This window comes from Dryobates pubescens, chromosome 29, assembly GCF_014839835.1.
Source record: "Dryobates pubescens isolate bDryPub1 chromosome 29, bDryPub1.pri, whole genome shotgun sequence".
Lineage (NCBI taxonomy): Eukaryota > Metazoa > Chordata > Aves > Piciformes > Picidae > Dryobates > Dryobates pubescens.
Window position 1 is genome coordinate 4,365,546 of NC_071640.1, and position 16,403 is coordinate 4,381,948.

The following is a 16,403-nucleotide window of genomic DNA, read 5'->3' on the forward strand; positions in this document are numbered from 1 at the left end:
ATCTGAGTCTCTCCTCCCGCTGCAGCAGCAGCTACATTTTGAATACATTATCTCTTATTCTTGCATATGAAGTCATTCAGCATCTTAAAGATTTGGCACATTTGTTTATTCTGGATGAACTGATTCAAAATGTGGTCTTTGAGAGAAATCAGTAAGACAAAAAGTTCAGCAAGACAAAAAGTTCGGTAAGAGAGAGAATGAATCTGTTTGACAGAGATGTCTTCATCAATCACCCGTGGACTTTAAGGTATGCTGCACATAAGAGTCATAGGAAAAAAAATATGCTCCTGCAATGCACAGAGATCTCCTGACACTGGCACAGAGGATTTGCAACCCTCTTCTCCGCCCAAACATTGGGATTCTGAGCTATAAAAATGCCACAGCAACTCAGCTACTTCTTCAAAGCAGTAGTGGTATCAAATGAAAAAATCATGAACAAGCTTGTTTATTGCATAGTCTTCAAATACTACTGGAAAAAAAATATATCCCAGAGTGGTTTATAGCTAAATACAGGACTGCAGCTTTATTTTTATCTTCCTTTTCCTTCCTTCCTCCAGAACCATGTACCACTAAAACTGCATGCTGCAATCAGCATATGGAAACCTCAACACTATTCCACTTTCTCGCTACGACACCGTCTCTCCCCCAGCTTGGCCAGCTCCCCGGCAGCAATCAGCATGCTGGGAGGGGAACACCCTCCTGCTCAGCCTCTTGGGAACATGGGAATTGGGATCAAGCTGAGTCTGAACCAAATCAGATCTTCCCATTGATCTCTCCTACTATTAAACTGCAGCTAGACATCATCACCAACCCAGCTCAGCCAACAAAGCTGCCTCTTGGAGCATGCTCTAGCAGGAGTCTCAGGACCTTGGATTTCTTCAATAAGCCTCCTCCTTGTCCAGTCTTGGGCTCCCCAGTTCAAGAGAGATGGGGAAATACTAGAGAGAGTCCAGTGGAGGCTACTAGGATGATTAAGGAACTGGAATTTCTGTCTGGCCAAGACCCATCACAGGGCAGTGGTGTCTAGATTGCACTCAAGGGATAGGAAAATTCTCACCTGGAGCCAGGCTGCCCCAGGACAGCAAGGACCTTGCTGTGTCCTCTCCTTCCTGCCAGCTATGTCTGGGAGGCTGGCCCTGCATCTCTGGTCCATACATGAAGATGGAAGCTCAGCCACTGCAAGGCTCTGAGAGCATCTCCAATGAGCAAAGCTGCAGAGGAAATTCTGCCCTTTCTTTTGCTCTATTTATTAAAATACACACAATCATCTTCTATTTGCTTCTCTTCCCACAGCTCTTGTGGTTACCGGGTTACAGTTGTTCCCCCTTCTCTTTTTGTTTTTTGCTTCTGAGTGACATCCCTGTGGGGTCTCCTAATGGCCCCAGTGCGTGGGGAGACGCATGCTCGCTCTCCAGAGCCAGGCTGGAAGCAGCACCCTCCTCCTGTGCCGGCGACACACGACTGCTGTGGGCGTTGGCACCGCGCCCTTGGCACGAAGGGGCAGCGAGCTGGCACGGCAGCACCGCACAGCCCAACAGAAGGCAGGGCAGAGACCACGGGGAGAGAGGCAGCAGATCTGCAGAGCAGTGGCCAAGCACACATGCAGAGCAGGTCCCACGATGGGCATGCCTCACGCCCTGGCTCAGCACCACCCTTCCCCAGACACCAACCACACCTCAGCAGCCTTCATGGTAGGATTGCCCTGTTAGGATGTCCCTGTGGAGGAGCTGGGGTGCTCATTTCAGGCACGGGGCTGCTCTCCCTGCCACTGCCTCAGCAGCATGTGTTCCTTAACACCCTGTGAGCACCAGCCAACATCACTGTTGGTTATGTCTCAGCTTCTTGGAGGAAGAGCCTTAGATTCTTATCCCACCATCCCCTCTCACTTCCCAGAGGTGATACAGTAACTCATTGATGTCATCCATAGAGATCGGCAGTCCTGGAACCAAAGACACAGGAGGACCTTCTGCACCAAGATGTGGCCTGAGTGGCCTCCTGAGTGGGGCCGTGCTGGGGACGAGCACACACCAGGCTAGGTGGCAGGGTTCTTTCCCCAAAAAATACAACACTAAAAACACCTCTTCCATTTGCTCAAGTTTCTTCCCCAATGCCCAAGCTCTTTTCAGCACAAGTCCCACAAACCAAGTGATAAATTGTTGAAATCAGAATTGCTTCCAACCTTAAAGACAATCAACAAGCAGCAGAAACGCTGCCAGCTGCATGAGCAGAGCCGGTCCCTGCCACACCTGCATGGCAGCCCACAGATCAAACCAGGGGGACAGGAATGATGAACTCAACAAAATTATTTTCTGGTAATGTATGGAAAAGAGCTAAACAGCCCAGCACTAAAGCCCCAGGCACTAATGGTCTGAAATTGGTTCAGGAAAAGGGAAGCAGGGGAAGATGGGGGGCGGAAGGTCTATTTCCTTTAATAGGCTCATTTTCTCTACTTCACTAACACTTGTGTCCACTACCATTTCATTTAATTGTTTTCTCAGCTTCTTGTCACTTGTACAACAGTTGTGGGTTTAATAGTTCTTGATTCAAGGAGTTTCAAGTGCTCCAAGGGATGTGAATGGGCCCATCATGGCATTCCAGTAATTATTTCCAGTGACTCTGGGCAGCTTTGCCCCAAGTCCTGCTGCAGAACACACACACACACACAAAATACATGAACCATAGAATTATTGCATTTGGAGAAGACCTTTAAGATCACTGAATCCATCCATAAACCAAACACCACCGAGTCCATCACTAAACCATGTCCCTAAGCATCTGTCACGGGGTGAGTTGAATCTGCTGATGATATTCAATCCCACGCTGCCATCATGCCAGCTTCAAAATGAAACTGCTGGCTGGAGCAAAGCATCCTGGGGCTTGAAGTTCAGATTGTAACATGCCAATAGGCCAAGGCAATTGTGCATTGGATCATTTACAGAAAAACTCCTTATCTCAACTCAGGGGAGTGGAGTTGGGGGGAGTGGTTGTGTGTTACTTTCCCCCCCCACCAGTATGGGGACAGAAGGAGGCTGTGAGAGTAGGCTGTGTTAACCCAGGGCTGTGTTAACCCAGGCCAGCATCACATCTGTAAGTACCAGTACATAAAGGGTGGCTACTAAGAAGATTGGAAACTTGCTTGTTTCAAGGAGCGACATGGAAAAGAGAAGGGGCAATGGGTACGAGTTACTCCTGAGGAGACTCCAGATGGACTTCACATGAAAATTTTTCACCATGAGAACAGTTAGACATTGGAATCATCTGCCAAGGGTGGATTCCCCTACACTGGACTGGTTTAAGACTCGGCTTTACAGGGTGAGCCATCTCAACTACACTATCACCTAGAAAGGTTGGAGCAGATGATCCTTGGGGTCCCCTCCAACTCTGTGAAGTCTTTCAAGCACTCCATCTTCCAGATCATAGAATCAAAGAATCAATAAGGTTGGAAAAGACCTCAAGTCCAACCTGCCACCCAACACCTCATGACTAACTAAGCCATGGCTTCAAGTGCCACATCTAGTCCTCTCTTGAACACCTCCAGGGACAGTGACTCCACCACCTCCCTGGGCAGCACATTCCAATGGCCATCAACTCTTTCTGTGAAGAACTTTCTCCTCACCTCAAGCCTAGACTTCCCCTGGCACAGCTTGAGACTGTGTCCTCTTGTTCTGGTGCTGGTTGCCTGGGAGAAGAGACCAACCCCCACCTGTCTACAACCTCCCTTCAGGTAGTAGATCAAACCCATACATCCAAATTGGCACCTCTATGGACAGTCAAACTGTCTACATCAGGGGCTGCTATTGCTGCAAAGTAGCAGAGAAGCACTGAGCCCTGTGACAAATCCATCCATCCACTGCTTGGCTTTCAACAAGCTGAGGCAATTTAGCACCACAGGCCCCACCGAAAAAATTAGCATTTTGTGTGTTTCTCATTGAAAAGGAACAGGAAGCGTGAGTCAGTGCAAAGCTCCCCAAGCCTTCCCTCCTGCTGGCAATGCTATTTTCTAGAAGATAGAAGATAAAATTGTACCTTCCAGGGCCAGAGCCATTTTTCTTATTAGACAGCCCTGTATTAGCAATTCAGCCCCACGTCTCCCCATTCCCTTCTGGCCCGGTGCTCACATACACTTTGTACAACAAGGTAAAGCTCACAGAAAGGAAAGCCCTGCTGAGAAGCCTTTTCACTCTTCTTTGATCCCAGCAATAGCACAGGGAGCACACAGGTGGCACAGGCAGGCAGTGCCCTGGCCAGCTCCAGCCCCAGCAGTTGGATGGCTGCTAGCATTATCCATTGGTGGCCTTGCCAAGGGTGAAGAAGTTGGGAAGAGAAAGCTGCAGCCCTTCCTCAAGAGCATCCTGCAAGGCAGTGCTGAGGGGGTTCCAGCAGAAGAGAAGTTAAACAGGTCGTGCTGATGGTCCCTGGTGACTGCAAAGCCTCGTGAAGGCTGACATAATGAAGGAAGGAACTCCTGGTTAGTGGTGGCTGAGAGGATCAGCTCCCTCTCCCCAAGCCTGGGCTGGGGCTGCCACAGCAGTGAAGCAGAACAGCAGCACATGGCCAGGTTTCCTTTGCTGAGATGCCCCTCATTCTGCAGCACACTGCCTTCATTCCAGGGCCTTCCTGACCACCCAGCCCCTGCACTCCTGCTCCCTGTTCCTCTGCCAAAAGCACAGGTATGTGCCATGGTGGGAAGGTGACAGAAAGGACATCTGCAGCCTTGGGAGCTCTTTTCACACAAGCACCAAGCTTCCAGTTTAACTCTTGTTATTTTAATTGTGGTATTGTATGCCCATCCTTCCATTTTGCAGAGGTTTGTGAGACAGTTGCAACCACGTGGGGCAAAGAACAGGCTGGACATGGCAGATAAGGGCTGGTGGAGAGGAGGATAAGGAACATAGTATGCATTAAGGGCCAGCCAGAGCCACCTCAAGCCCTGTCCTTTTTCAAGAGTGCACTGGAGCTATCACAGCAATTCAAAACACATCTCCCAGCTTCTGGCAGCAAACAGGCTCCAGCCTCTCTCAAAGACCCTCCTGGAAGGATGAGGAACTTACCTCCTCATCTTTGCTTGGCAGTATCAACCAGTAGCAAGAGAAAAAGCTGAAGAAAGTGTTTGCAGTGACTAGTGCAGGGAACCAGCCTGGACTCCAGCTCTCAAACCCAGCAGCTGCCAGGTGCCACTGAATTCTCCAGGTTTTCAGTTTTGTGAACAGTGTCTATCACCCACAGATCGCTGCTGTGCCAAGCACCAGGGACCAGAGCACACCATCTGCCTGGGAGAACCATCAGCACAGGACCAGAAAGGGGATTCAAGGAGTGAGCAGTGATCCCTCATTGCAGGGCACCACCAGTGGTGTTGGGGATTTCAGAGGCTGTGCACATCAGGCTTCCCTGGGAAATCCCCCAGCCTTCAATGACAGGGCGCTGTTGTTGCACACAGGGATAACACCAGGCTCATGATTCATGCCAAGCAACCGTGAAGAATCTTAAATCTAAACAGATTATTAAACTAAAAAGAGAGCAACTGACTTGTCACAGCCTCCAGCTCTGCTCTGGAAACCAATAGCCAACCCTCCATTATTCCCTGCTGAAGAAGGGGAATGTAATTCCTCCCCACACTACGACAGGTCTCTACACTCAGATGCTTACAGACATCAGGTATCTAACCCCAGTGCAGTTCCACTCACCACTCAGACTGACCCCTCAGCTATCCCACAGGTCCCTGCTCCCACAGCTGGCACCATGAGGAAGGCCAGAAAGCCAAGTGGCTCTTGGCCAGTTAGAACTCCCCCACGAGGAATCCTTGTAGTCCCTACAAATCCAAATGCTCCATGGCAGTCTTGCTCCTGCCAGTGCCCCCTTCTGCAGCTGGCAGCAGCCCCCCTGCCTCCAGCCCAGGGGACAGAAAACCTCACCCTGAGCTAAAGTGACACTTCAAAGTCCTTTGCCCTCCTGCTGTTGCCCAATCCATTTTTTCCTTTTCCTGGGGCTTCCCCTCCAACATAGAGCTTGCCTGAGACCATTGTCGCTCTCTCCACCTTGGGAACCAGCCAAACCCTTGTCTCAGTAGATGAGGACACACAGGCAGGACAATGCTATCTGTTCCTAGCTCTCACCAGGATGAGCAAGAAGATGCTCCCAAGGCAGAGCTGATGGCTCTCCAGAGTCATTATTCACAGGAGGGTACCTGCTTATCCCACTGCACACGAGCCCAGCAGTGTCTTACTCCCCCTCACTCCAAGCTGGTACACCCTCTACCAAACCTGCCAGTGGCCAGAGTTTTTCAGGTTCATGCCATTAAAATAAAGGCTGCAAGATCAGGAAAGTGCTAATTGCTGTTAATGCTCTGCTGGGAAAATTGTCCTTTCTGCACAGCCCCAGACTGCTGTGAACTGCTAGGGATGAGGCATGGAGAAGAAACTTCTCTACACTTCAGACCACTGCAGAACACTCCCTTCTATTGAAAGCAGAAAATAATAGCAAGACGTGGGAGGAGGAGAAGTCTTTTCACACTGTGCAAGGATACAAAGACTTACAGAAATAACAGCCCCAAGAGGCAAGCTTGTCTCCTGCCAGACCAGGATGCAACAGGACAAAGAAGGGGATGTCTCCTGGGTTAGAAGACAAGAGACAAACAGAAGGAGAAGGCTGAAGCAAACATTTCCCAAGGGATCCCACAAGGCGCTCTGCTATTCCACAGACTCAGAAGTGATGCCGATGACCCCAGATTATCCAGCATGATCAAATGAAACCTGTCTGTGAACAGCTGCAGGAGGATCTTGCAGCGCCGACTGACTCAGTGATAAAACACAAACCAAAAATGAGCATCAATAAATGCCAACAAATTCAGAAGTGTGGAGGGGGGAATCACTTTCCTGCACAGGCACTAGAGGGTCTGCAAATTAGCACTCAGAAAAGAGCTAAAGTCACAGCAGATAAATGCCAACAGCTGGCTGCCAGTGGTGGTCAAAACCCAAAGTGTTAGGAGAGGCTCAGCTAAAGCCACCAGGGAACCACACACAGTTCTGGTTCCCCTCTTCAGAGATGATATGGCACAGAGAAGGGCAACAGGGATAACTACAGGGTTATAAAGTGTTTTGTTCAAGGAGACACTAAATAGAGCAGGAGGAGCTTTTTAGCCTGGAAAGAGACATGATGAAAGGCAGGTGAAATCAGAGCAGGCAACCAGGGAGCAAGCACACCACAAGAGCTGCAGGAACCCAGGGAAATCAGAGGGTAGAAGGCTCAGAGGAAAAGCAGCATGTGTGCACAAAGAGCAGCTGCATGAGAGAAGTCACATCCTCTCATACAGGCAGAAAGTACCACTGGGTTCAAAAGGAACCAGGCAAATCCAAGGGGAAGCATCCAGACAGGTCTTCAAAGCTCAACCACAATGTACAACTGCCAGCTGAAGATCCCAATCCAACTGGCTGCAGCAACACAGCCCAGGGAAGGGGCTGCCCTGTCAGAGGACACCAGGCCAGAGGCACCTGTGCTCAGACCCAGGATGGCTCATTGCCTGTTTTTATTCATAAGAAGGATGAATGAGATGTTCCACGCTCCAGCACAGTTTGGCATGGATGCAAGAGAAACACTTGCAGGCTCCAAAACAAATTGCATACAGCACTTGGGAACCAGGCGTGGAGGTCAGGAAAAGGTCACTGATGGAGAACAGGGAGGATTCAAATAGATGCTGTAAATATTTTTGCAAAGCAGAAAGAGCCTTGAGCACAGGCAGTGACCTAGTTTACTGTTCTCTAGCAAAGGGTGACACAGCCATGCCAGATCCCAACATCACCTTCTAAGGAGGACATTCAGTATGGTAGGGGTCAATTGTTACACTGAAAAGCAGGAGGGTCCCAAAAACTTCTTCCCACTGACCCAGGTGGACACTCTCCTGCAGCAGTTTTCACATCACAACCTGCTAACAGCCATGTCAAGACTCATGACAAAGCTGCATGCTTCCCTTTCCTGATCAGCTGAGGAAAACACGAGCAGAATTCCTTACCTCTGAAAATACAAGGTGTTTGGCCCTGTAGCTTTGTGGCTCCTATTGCAAATTCTCCTGGAACAGTGAGGCCAGGATCCCCACTGGCAGCCAGAGCAACAGTTGTTGCAATCCACCAGGCTGACTTTTTGGAAGCTGATAAATGTCTGGTCCTGCCTGGAGAAACTGGTTATTAATTATCTACAGAGTCTGGTTCAGCACAAGCTCTGCCAAAGAAGCATCTTCCCATTCATTTCCACCAAATGGAACACTAAAGAGACAACAACAGGCACTCAGCTGCAGGGACCATCCTTGTGCTAGCTCAGACAGTCCATTTGGTCCATCTGAAGCGTGCCAGGAGAAGCTGTGGGAGAGCCAACCCAAGTCTGGATGAGAGTGTTCACACTGAGCAAGACTCTAGTTTAACCAATGCCTCTTTTTTTGTGGTGTTCATATCCCTCAAGGATCCAGATCAGCTCTCTCATATAGACAGAGCTCTGAGAATACACCTCTCACTTCCAGTTCAGCAAGGACAGCAGGCAAATACCTGCCTTTGGGTGTTTTGACCAGAGCAGCATAAAGTGCCTATAGGTATTTTTAACCTTGCTGTCACTGCTCCAAGTCTTGCTGTGATTTCTAGGGCCAGAAAGCACAACCTGGCTGCCCAGGTGGGTGGGACTGAGCACAGACCCCACCACAACACAGCCTAAATCAAGCCAAGCCCTCTCTAGCTGGCCCTGCACAAGGTTATTCAGATCTGCTTTACCTGCAGTGCTCCCAGGTCTCTTTGGCTGCTGCTCTCCTGCCCCCAACCTCAGCTTCTCAAGCACTTGCAGCGGAGCAGCTGCTCCAGCTGGGACCCACCTTCCCTCCATGTCCTGCTCCCAAATCCACGTCAAGGTACCTGAACCCACCCCACTCAGCACAGAACATCTACTGTTTGCTCCAATTCTAAACAGCAGCACTGAGCTAGCAGGCAGACACATCTCCTGTGAGAGACATTAAAACCACACATGAGAAAAGCCACATACGTCTACGAAAAGGCTGTGATCCTCCTAAACAGCTCCTGCGGGTACCCTCATGCATGTCGCCGCCTTTCACCTCTTGCTTCTTAAATAAGCCATGGTGGCAGGAGGCAGTGGATGGCAAACCCAAGTCTCCTCTCGTGTGTCCCTGCTTCTCCCGCAGGCCCCTTTACTTGGGCAGGTTATTTTTGTGTGAGCCCTTCCATATGGCTGCTCATCCATCACTGTTCTTCGGAGTGCCCTTACATGGGCAAGGCGGAGGAAGCGGAGCAGCTGGCCAGAGGAAATCCTCAGTTCCCCTAAATGACAGGCTGGCTCCTTACACAAACATTTACCAGATTTCCCACGAGGTAGGAAAGGAAAATTTAAGTAATTTGTACCCTCTGGGGCCCAGAAATGTGTGTTTGCTCTCCAAACACACTTTCAAGTGCTTTTACAGTTAACTCCTTGCTTTCTGGGACTTTCAGGACCATTGTCACCTTACAAAGAGGGCCACGGAAAGCACACAGACCATCTACACACACACCTCCATGCTGAAGCAACCGAGAAGCTGGAATTTCTCTTCAACAGCTTTTAATCCAAATCTAGGTTGCTAAGCAAGGAGACAACTGAGGTTTCCACTGGTTTCAAGGGGGCCAGCACAGCTGAAGTCCCCTTGAACATTTGGCAGAAGGTACACTGAACACGTTCCACATCTTTGCTGCTCAGATACATGCTGGCTGTCCCATCCTTCACACACACCTGTGGTGACAGGTCTGCTTGTCTGCCATCACACCTACCCCTACAAGCACACACCTGGGAGCATGGAGTGCAGACAAGCTGAGGAGCCTGTGTAGGACTCCCAAGCCCTGGCCCATCCCCCTGGGAACTGCACACTCATCACACACAGAGCCCATGTCAGACACAGGCAGGGCACTGCCTTCGTGGCCCTTTCAAATGAACAGAGGTAAAACCCTTGGAAGGCGAGGAAGAAACTGTTGTAGCAAGCAGAGGCTGAGTAACAGCAGGTTGTTAAACATGGGTGATTCTCTGCTGAAAAGGGATGTGCACCCCTAGTCCAAGCTGCAGGGGGGAAATCAGGGAGCTCCTGAGTGGATTCCTGAGATCTTCTATTGCAGGAGATGGTGCTTATTTCTCTGCCTGCTCCTGCACAGTCCTCTTTAGGCATTCTACAACAATCATTTTCTGCTTCTAAAGCTGAACAAGCACTGAAAAAGTTCATTAGAGATCTAGGCTGCTCTGAGCTGGGCAAACAGGCAGCCACAGGCAAAGCTGTCAAGTCCTGAGGGCTCCAACCAGCTTTTCAATACCTCTGGAAGGGCAGCAAAGGGGATGAACACAAAGGCAAGATGAGCCACAAAAAGCAATGGCTTTTTAACCTCTCTGGAGCCAGAGGGGGTTAGAAACACATTGGGCTGTATAATAATAATTAGAAAACAAAGCTCTTCTATTCAGATTGAAAGAGACAGAGGGGAAGACCTTTGGACAAGCGTTTTGTTGTTGCACACCAGATGAGGATAAATGACCCCGAGCAGTACTGCAGTGTAAATACTAAGGAGCAATAACTGCTGGGCAAGCTGAGCAACTCATCATTTTCCCACAGTGCTGGAGCCCAAACCCACTGCAAGCTGCCATCTCTGACCTGGTCTCACAGACATGTTCAATAACCTTCTGAAGGATGTCATTTCTGCAAACACACCAAGTACAGATGCAAAACGAGGCAATTGGATTTGGTGAAGGGCCTGTGGCTCCACAGCCCTCCTGGAGCAGCCCAAAGCAGCTGAATGGTGTTCTCACAAATTAGGTAGTCCTGGTTCCTTCTTTTTCCACCTAGGCTTTTGGGAATAAAAGATGGTTTCCCTAAATCACAGCAAGCAGATGCCAAGACAGAACACCTCAGCTGACCAGCCTAGGGCACAAAGACAGCTAAGGTCTTTATCTGCCAAGAATTAATTGAAACACACACCTCATTTGCTCATTCCAGCTGACAGTTGATGAGTGTGACAGTCAGAAGAGCCATGCTAGGAAATGCAATCAGATCAATGATAATATAAAGAAATTGTTAGGACAAGCTTGGATACTTCAGCACAAGGCTTGTCCCTCGTGTGAGATACATTTGCTGCTGCTGAATGGGCACAGGAGGACAGTGGCACTGGATTTCTGATCCCCTTCAAGCAGCTCTTCATTTCAGCCCCTCCCTCGTTACTGGACACCCTAAGTTTGGCGCAAAACCAGCCCAATGCCGGCGCATGGGCTGCTGCGCACCTATGGAAATGTTGCCTCTTTGCTATGGGGTGGCTTCAGGGCTCAGATAAAGCAGCTCCTCCAAATCACTGCACACAGCCCAGCCCGGTTCTCCCCGCGGGGTGCCGGCCCCTCCGGACGCGACCGGAGAAGGGGCTCGTCACGGTTCTGCACGGCGGAGTTCTGCCGTGCCCTAGCCCCGAGGCTCACCACGACAGCGGCACAGGCAGACCCGGGGACACCTTCCCTCACCCAGACACCCCCCGTCCCGCCGCCCGGTACCTGTGGGCGCTGCCATCGTCGTAGACGAAGGAGCGGTTGGTGTAGCACTCGGTGCAGACGGCCGCCCCGCCGCCCGCCCGGCCCTCCGCCGGTCCCGCCGGCTTGTAGATGCCTTGCAAGCTCCGCTCTTCTCCCGAGAACGGCATCGGCGAAGCGGCGCGGGTGCCCGGAGGGGCGAGGCGGAGCAAAGCATGAGCGGCCCGGGCTGCCGAAGCCGCCGGCCGGGGGCTGCCTGCCGCGGGCACAGCCACCGCCGCCGTCCCGTTCTCCCTACCCGGCAGCCCATCACGGCGTGCCCCGCCGCCGCAGCCGCAGCCCGCGGGCCGCCCGAGCGCTCCGCATGCCGGGGACTGGGCGGCCGCCGGGGGGAAGCCCGGCGGCGTGCGGGCAGCAACAGGTACCGGAAAGTTGAGGGGCGGGGAGTGATGCACCGGAGCGGGAGTGGGAGGAGAGGGGGGAGGGGGTCCTGCCCGACGCCTACCGACGGCCCTATTCGCCTCCTCTCCCTACCGCGCTGCCCACCGAGGCCCGCGGTGCAGAGCGGCGGGGCGGGACTCGACACCGTGCTGCTGCTGCTGCTGCCGCCGCCACCGGCCCCCCCGGCCCCGCCGCTACACCGCGGCGCCCCCTGCCGGCCCCGCAGGCACCTCCCGCCGCCCCCCTCACCGGCCCCGGGACCCCTCGGACCCCCGGGCTGCGTGTGCCGGACCGTGAGCCCACCCCGGTATCGAGTTCACGGAGCACGGCCGCTCCCTCTGCCCGCCCGGCTCCCCGGGGAATTCGGCTTGCTCTTTATTTTTAATTTTTCACTTTTCCTCCTTTTTTTTATCCCCCTCCCCCTTTTTTAAAATTTTGTTTTCTCCCTTTTTCTTTCCTTTCCCCCCCCCCTTTCCCCCTTTCTCCCGCCCTTCTTGACTACATTTCTTTTTCCCTTGTTTCCCCTTTTTTCCTTCTGTTCCCTTTTTTCCTGTTTTTATCTTCTTTTCTGCTTCTCTCCCTTTTTCCTTATTTTCCCTTTACTTATTTTCTCCTTATTTCCTTCTTTTCACCTTTTTCTTCCTTTTCTCCCTTTTATTTCCCTTTTCATATTTTTACTTTTCTTTTTGCTACTTTTTTTTCCCTTCCCCCCCCCCCCCCTTTTAAACCTTTTTTTATTATTTGAATTTATGTTATATTTTAATTTTCTAGCCAAACAAATATTTGTGTTTTGACCGTGCCGAAAGCAAAGAGGCCGCCTGAGCCCCAGCCTGCTGGGGAATTCCTGAGCCATGCTGGGCGGCTGGGCTGGGAGCGTTGATCTTCCAGGGGCGCCCTGCTGCAATAACACCTCCCCGCTGCGGGAACGTCCCCGCCCCAGGGACAGCAGGAACGGCCCGGACACAAGCCGGATGCCTCCAGGAAAGGGTTAATGGGATGAAGTTCAATCTGCCTCCTCTCCCCTCCAAGATCAGCTGGAACCAGGAGGTGCCCTCCACAGTCATACAGCCAAGCCCAAAGCACCCCAAAATGAAGTCCTTCTCTCAGGGGCAAGCCACTGAGCACAGAGCACCCATGGCCCTGTGGCAGGAGTGGTCATGCAGCACACAAGGGCTGCAGAGCCCCATTTCTGGCACTTTCCCCATCTCTATTACTTCTGGTTTTATCCTTCTCCCAGAGACCATGCTGTTGCATGGGCACTGGGGACTTTAGAGAATGGTGGGGGTTGTAAAGGACCTCTGGAAATCATCTAGACCACCCCCCCTACTAAAGCAGGGTCACTCACAGAAGGTTGCTGAGGATCACAATACCCAGGTAGGTTTGGAATCTCTCCAGAGGAGGAGAGTCCACAATGTCTCTGGGCAGCCTGCTCCAGGGCTCCAGCATCCTCGCAGCAAAGAAGTTTCTGCTCAAATTCAAGTTCAAGTGAAACCTCCTGGGTTTCAGTTTGTACCCATTGTCCCTTGTCCTATTGCCTGGCACCACTGAAAAGAGCCCTGTCCCATCCTCTTCAAACTTCACCACCGTGCAGATTGCATGATCCCAGGGCTGTGTGGGTGAGTAGATAACCCCAGCCAGGACCATTTAGTACAACCATTTACTACCATTTCACAGTGTTATTTATTGCTCCTGCAGACAGCAGCCAGGCAGCTCCTCTGACCTGCATAATGCTCCTCTGCTACCTCAGCCACCCAAAGCACCAAAACCTGCACAGTCAGTCCCCAGGGAAGGGTGATGCCACCCAGGTCAGGAGCTCACCACTTCCAGACTGATGCTTTCTCTCCAACAGCTCCAGGCTGCCCTCAGACTGCCCCCAAACTTCACCCTCTCCAACAGCTTCTCTCAGGAGCTCTGGTCCTGGTGTGATGCATTGGCACACGGTGCCCATCGACTGCCGCAGCCTCCGCTCCAGAGGGACATGCCCACTCACACGGGCTGGGCTCTACACTCCTCACTAGGACCAGAGATTTTGTTTCTCCCACAGCATCTCTTCCTCCTCCTCCCTCTCCATATGGACTCTCCTACACGAGGAGTCATTTGAGAGAAAAGCAATTAATGCTGCCCGTGCCATCCATCCCTGAGCTGCTTCCCGACCTGTCATGCTTTTAAGCACCAAAGTTATTCTTCATTCACTAATTGCTTCACATTATTGGGTGCAAAATGTTGACGTGAAGCACTGAGAGGAGAGGGGTGGGTGGCACAGCAGCGTATTGACATGAGAGGTGATAACACAGGAGTGGAGGTGGAATTATTTAAAACAGTTGCAGGGAGGGTGAGGTGGTGAGAAATGAGAAATGAGAAATGAACAAGAGCCAGAAGAAGAGAACCTCCCCATCCAAATGCTGCAGCTCGAGTGGTGAGGTTTGCCCAGTCCCACCCAGTACAGCCAGCAGTGATGGGTTGGCCATGGAGCTGTGCCCGGAAGAGCACTGGTGTTTCCCCAACCCTGCCACACAGAAGGGGGAAGGCAGAGTCCTGACCACTGGGCACAAACACAGGCTGTCCTGGTGGTGGTACTTGGTGTCATCCTACCTGAGAAAGGAGATTCCTTGTCCTGGGGACTGCTCCCAGTTCCTGCATGGGTCTGTTCTACTGCTCTGCAGAACTTCCAGCTTTTACTTCTTCCACTGAACCAAGACCATCCTCCATAACAAACCACTTTACAACCTGTAGTTAACTGAATAAAAAGCAAAACCCTGACCTTCCTTCCCTACTGGTTATTTTTCCATGCCCTGCTATCATTCAACTCCAGGAAGGATTTCAGGGCAGTGTGTGTTGTAAAGCAGAGAAGGCCAGGGGATAGGGGTTCTTCATGCTCTGACACTGGCTGTCATGGAGCAGTGTCAGCCCCCAGGCCAGGGTTGTTTGTTCTTCCTCAGCTTTCAGCAGAGCACAGACTGGTTTCATCCTAACTTCCAGGTCAGAGCCCAGACAGATAGGTATATGTGGAGGGTGGATGTATTTGGGGGATGGGCTCCCTTAGGACAGGTGGATGTTCAGGCCAGGGTCCATGATGGATTCCTACTCCCTTATGGTGCCAGGCAAGACCACTTCACACTCTCCCTGACAGAGGACACCTGGCTGTGCCAGAGCCTAGAGAGACTGTTCCAACCCTCTCATCTCTTGCCCAACACATGGAGGTGGTGGCATTATGGCCCTAGCCAGCCCTGGGACCATTTGACTTCCAAAGACACAGTAAAGGATGCTGAGATCACCGCATCCCCCTCCCTTGGTACTTCTTTCCCGTGGCTTCCCCACCCGCCGCCTCGCTCGTTAATCAGCCACACCCCCTCGCTCTAACGAGGATTCATTTGTCTGACTGCAGCTCCCAGCCGCAGCAAAGCCTCTTCCCACTCTGCTTTTATCCAGCCTTTTCTCCCCAGGAAAATACACTGCAACACAAAACACCTCTTCCTTTGCCTCACCCAGAGCTGAGCGCTCTTGCTCCTCCCCAAGGCATTTTCTGCAGCCTTTGGGTAATTTGGGGGGGCTCTTTTCACACTCTCCCCTTTCCACCTGCTCATCTGAGATGCTGCCCTTCCCCTCTGCTCTTTCAAGATCTACAGTAGTAGAATTCACTTATTTTTCAAAGGTAACTTTTAGGTTTTGGGGGTCATAGCCAGTACTACCCTGTGATAAAGACTTTCTTCCCATTTGTCATGACTCATCATTGCTCAGCCCCAGGGACGTCACAGGCTTGGGGCAGGGTGCTGGGGGGCCTGCCCTGGGGCTATCACACATGCCCTGTGCTCCCAAAGCTAAAGGGGAAGGTGGGGAGAGAGCATGGGGAAGGCAGGGGAAAGGCAAGGCAGTGTTGTCATCAAAGGCAGTGATGGTCCTCCCTCCCTGCAGCAGCAGTGCTCCCCAAAACACCATCAATGCTACAAGTCCTCCTTTCCCAACAGTTATCTTATTAACAGAAAGTAAGATCAATCAGGTGTCCCCTGTGACAGCATGGCTTCTCACCCTCCTCGTGACCCACTCAGCCCCCTGCAGCTCTGCTGGAGACCCTATCCAGCATCCCACCATTCCCCATTGCACCCTGAAGCAAAGGAGACCGTGTCCCAAGGGGCTGTCTCCCACAGCACACCAGGGAATGGGCACACCGTGGGATGACAAGTGCCATTTGCACAGCCATGTGCTGTATGTGCATACACAGATCTCCCAGCAGAGCCAGGCACAGAGAGCAGCATGGGGGGAGCTTGTGCAGGGCTGCTGAGAAAGGCAAACCCTCAGTCTGTGACCCCCCAAGTGAGAGGGAATGACCACCCCTGGCAGATCACAGGGCAGCAGTCTCGACTCTGCTGTTTGTGTGTCTGGGAAAGCAATACATACATCTGTGGGAGGCAATGGTGGGATGAGTCAGAGGGAAGAGGGAAAGTCATTGCCTG

The 16,403-nt window shown here is 51.8% G+C and overlaps 1 protein-coding gene across 1 annotated transcript in view; it reads right to left on the minus strand.

Annotated features, from left to right (window-relative positions):
- KCNT1 (potassium sodium-activated channel subfamily T member 1) overlaps positions 1-11,840 on the minus strand; it is a 94,496-nt gene extending 82,656 nt beyond the window's left edge. The window contains exon 1 of the mRNA XM_054174583.1: positions 11,536-11,840. Coding sequence (XP_054030558.1) covers positions 11,536-11,681 — 146 coding nt within the window. The 5' untranslated portion in view covers positions 11,682-11,840. The remainder of the gene's footprint in view (positions 1-11,535) is intronic.
- Between the last annotated feature and the right edge of the window lie 4,563 nt (positions 11,841-16,403).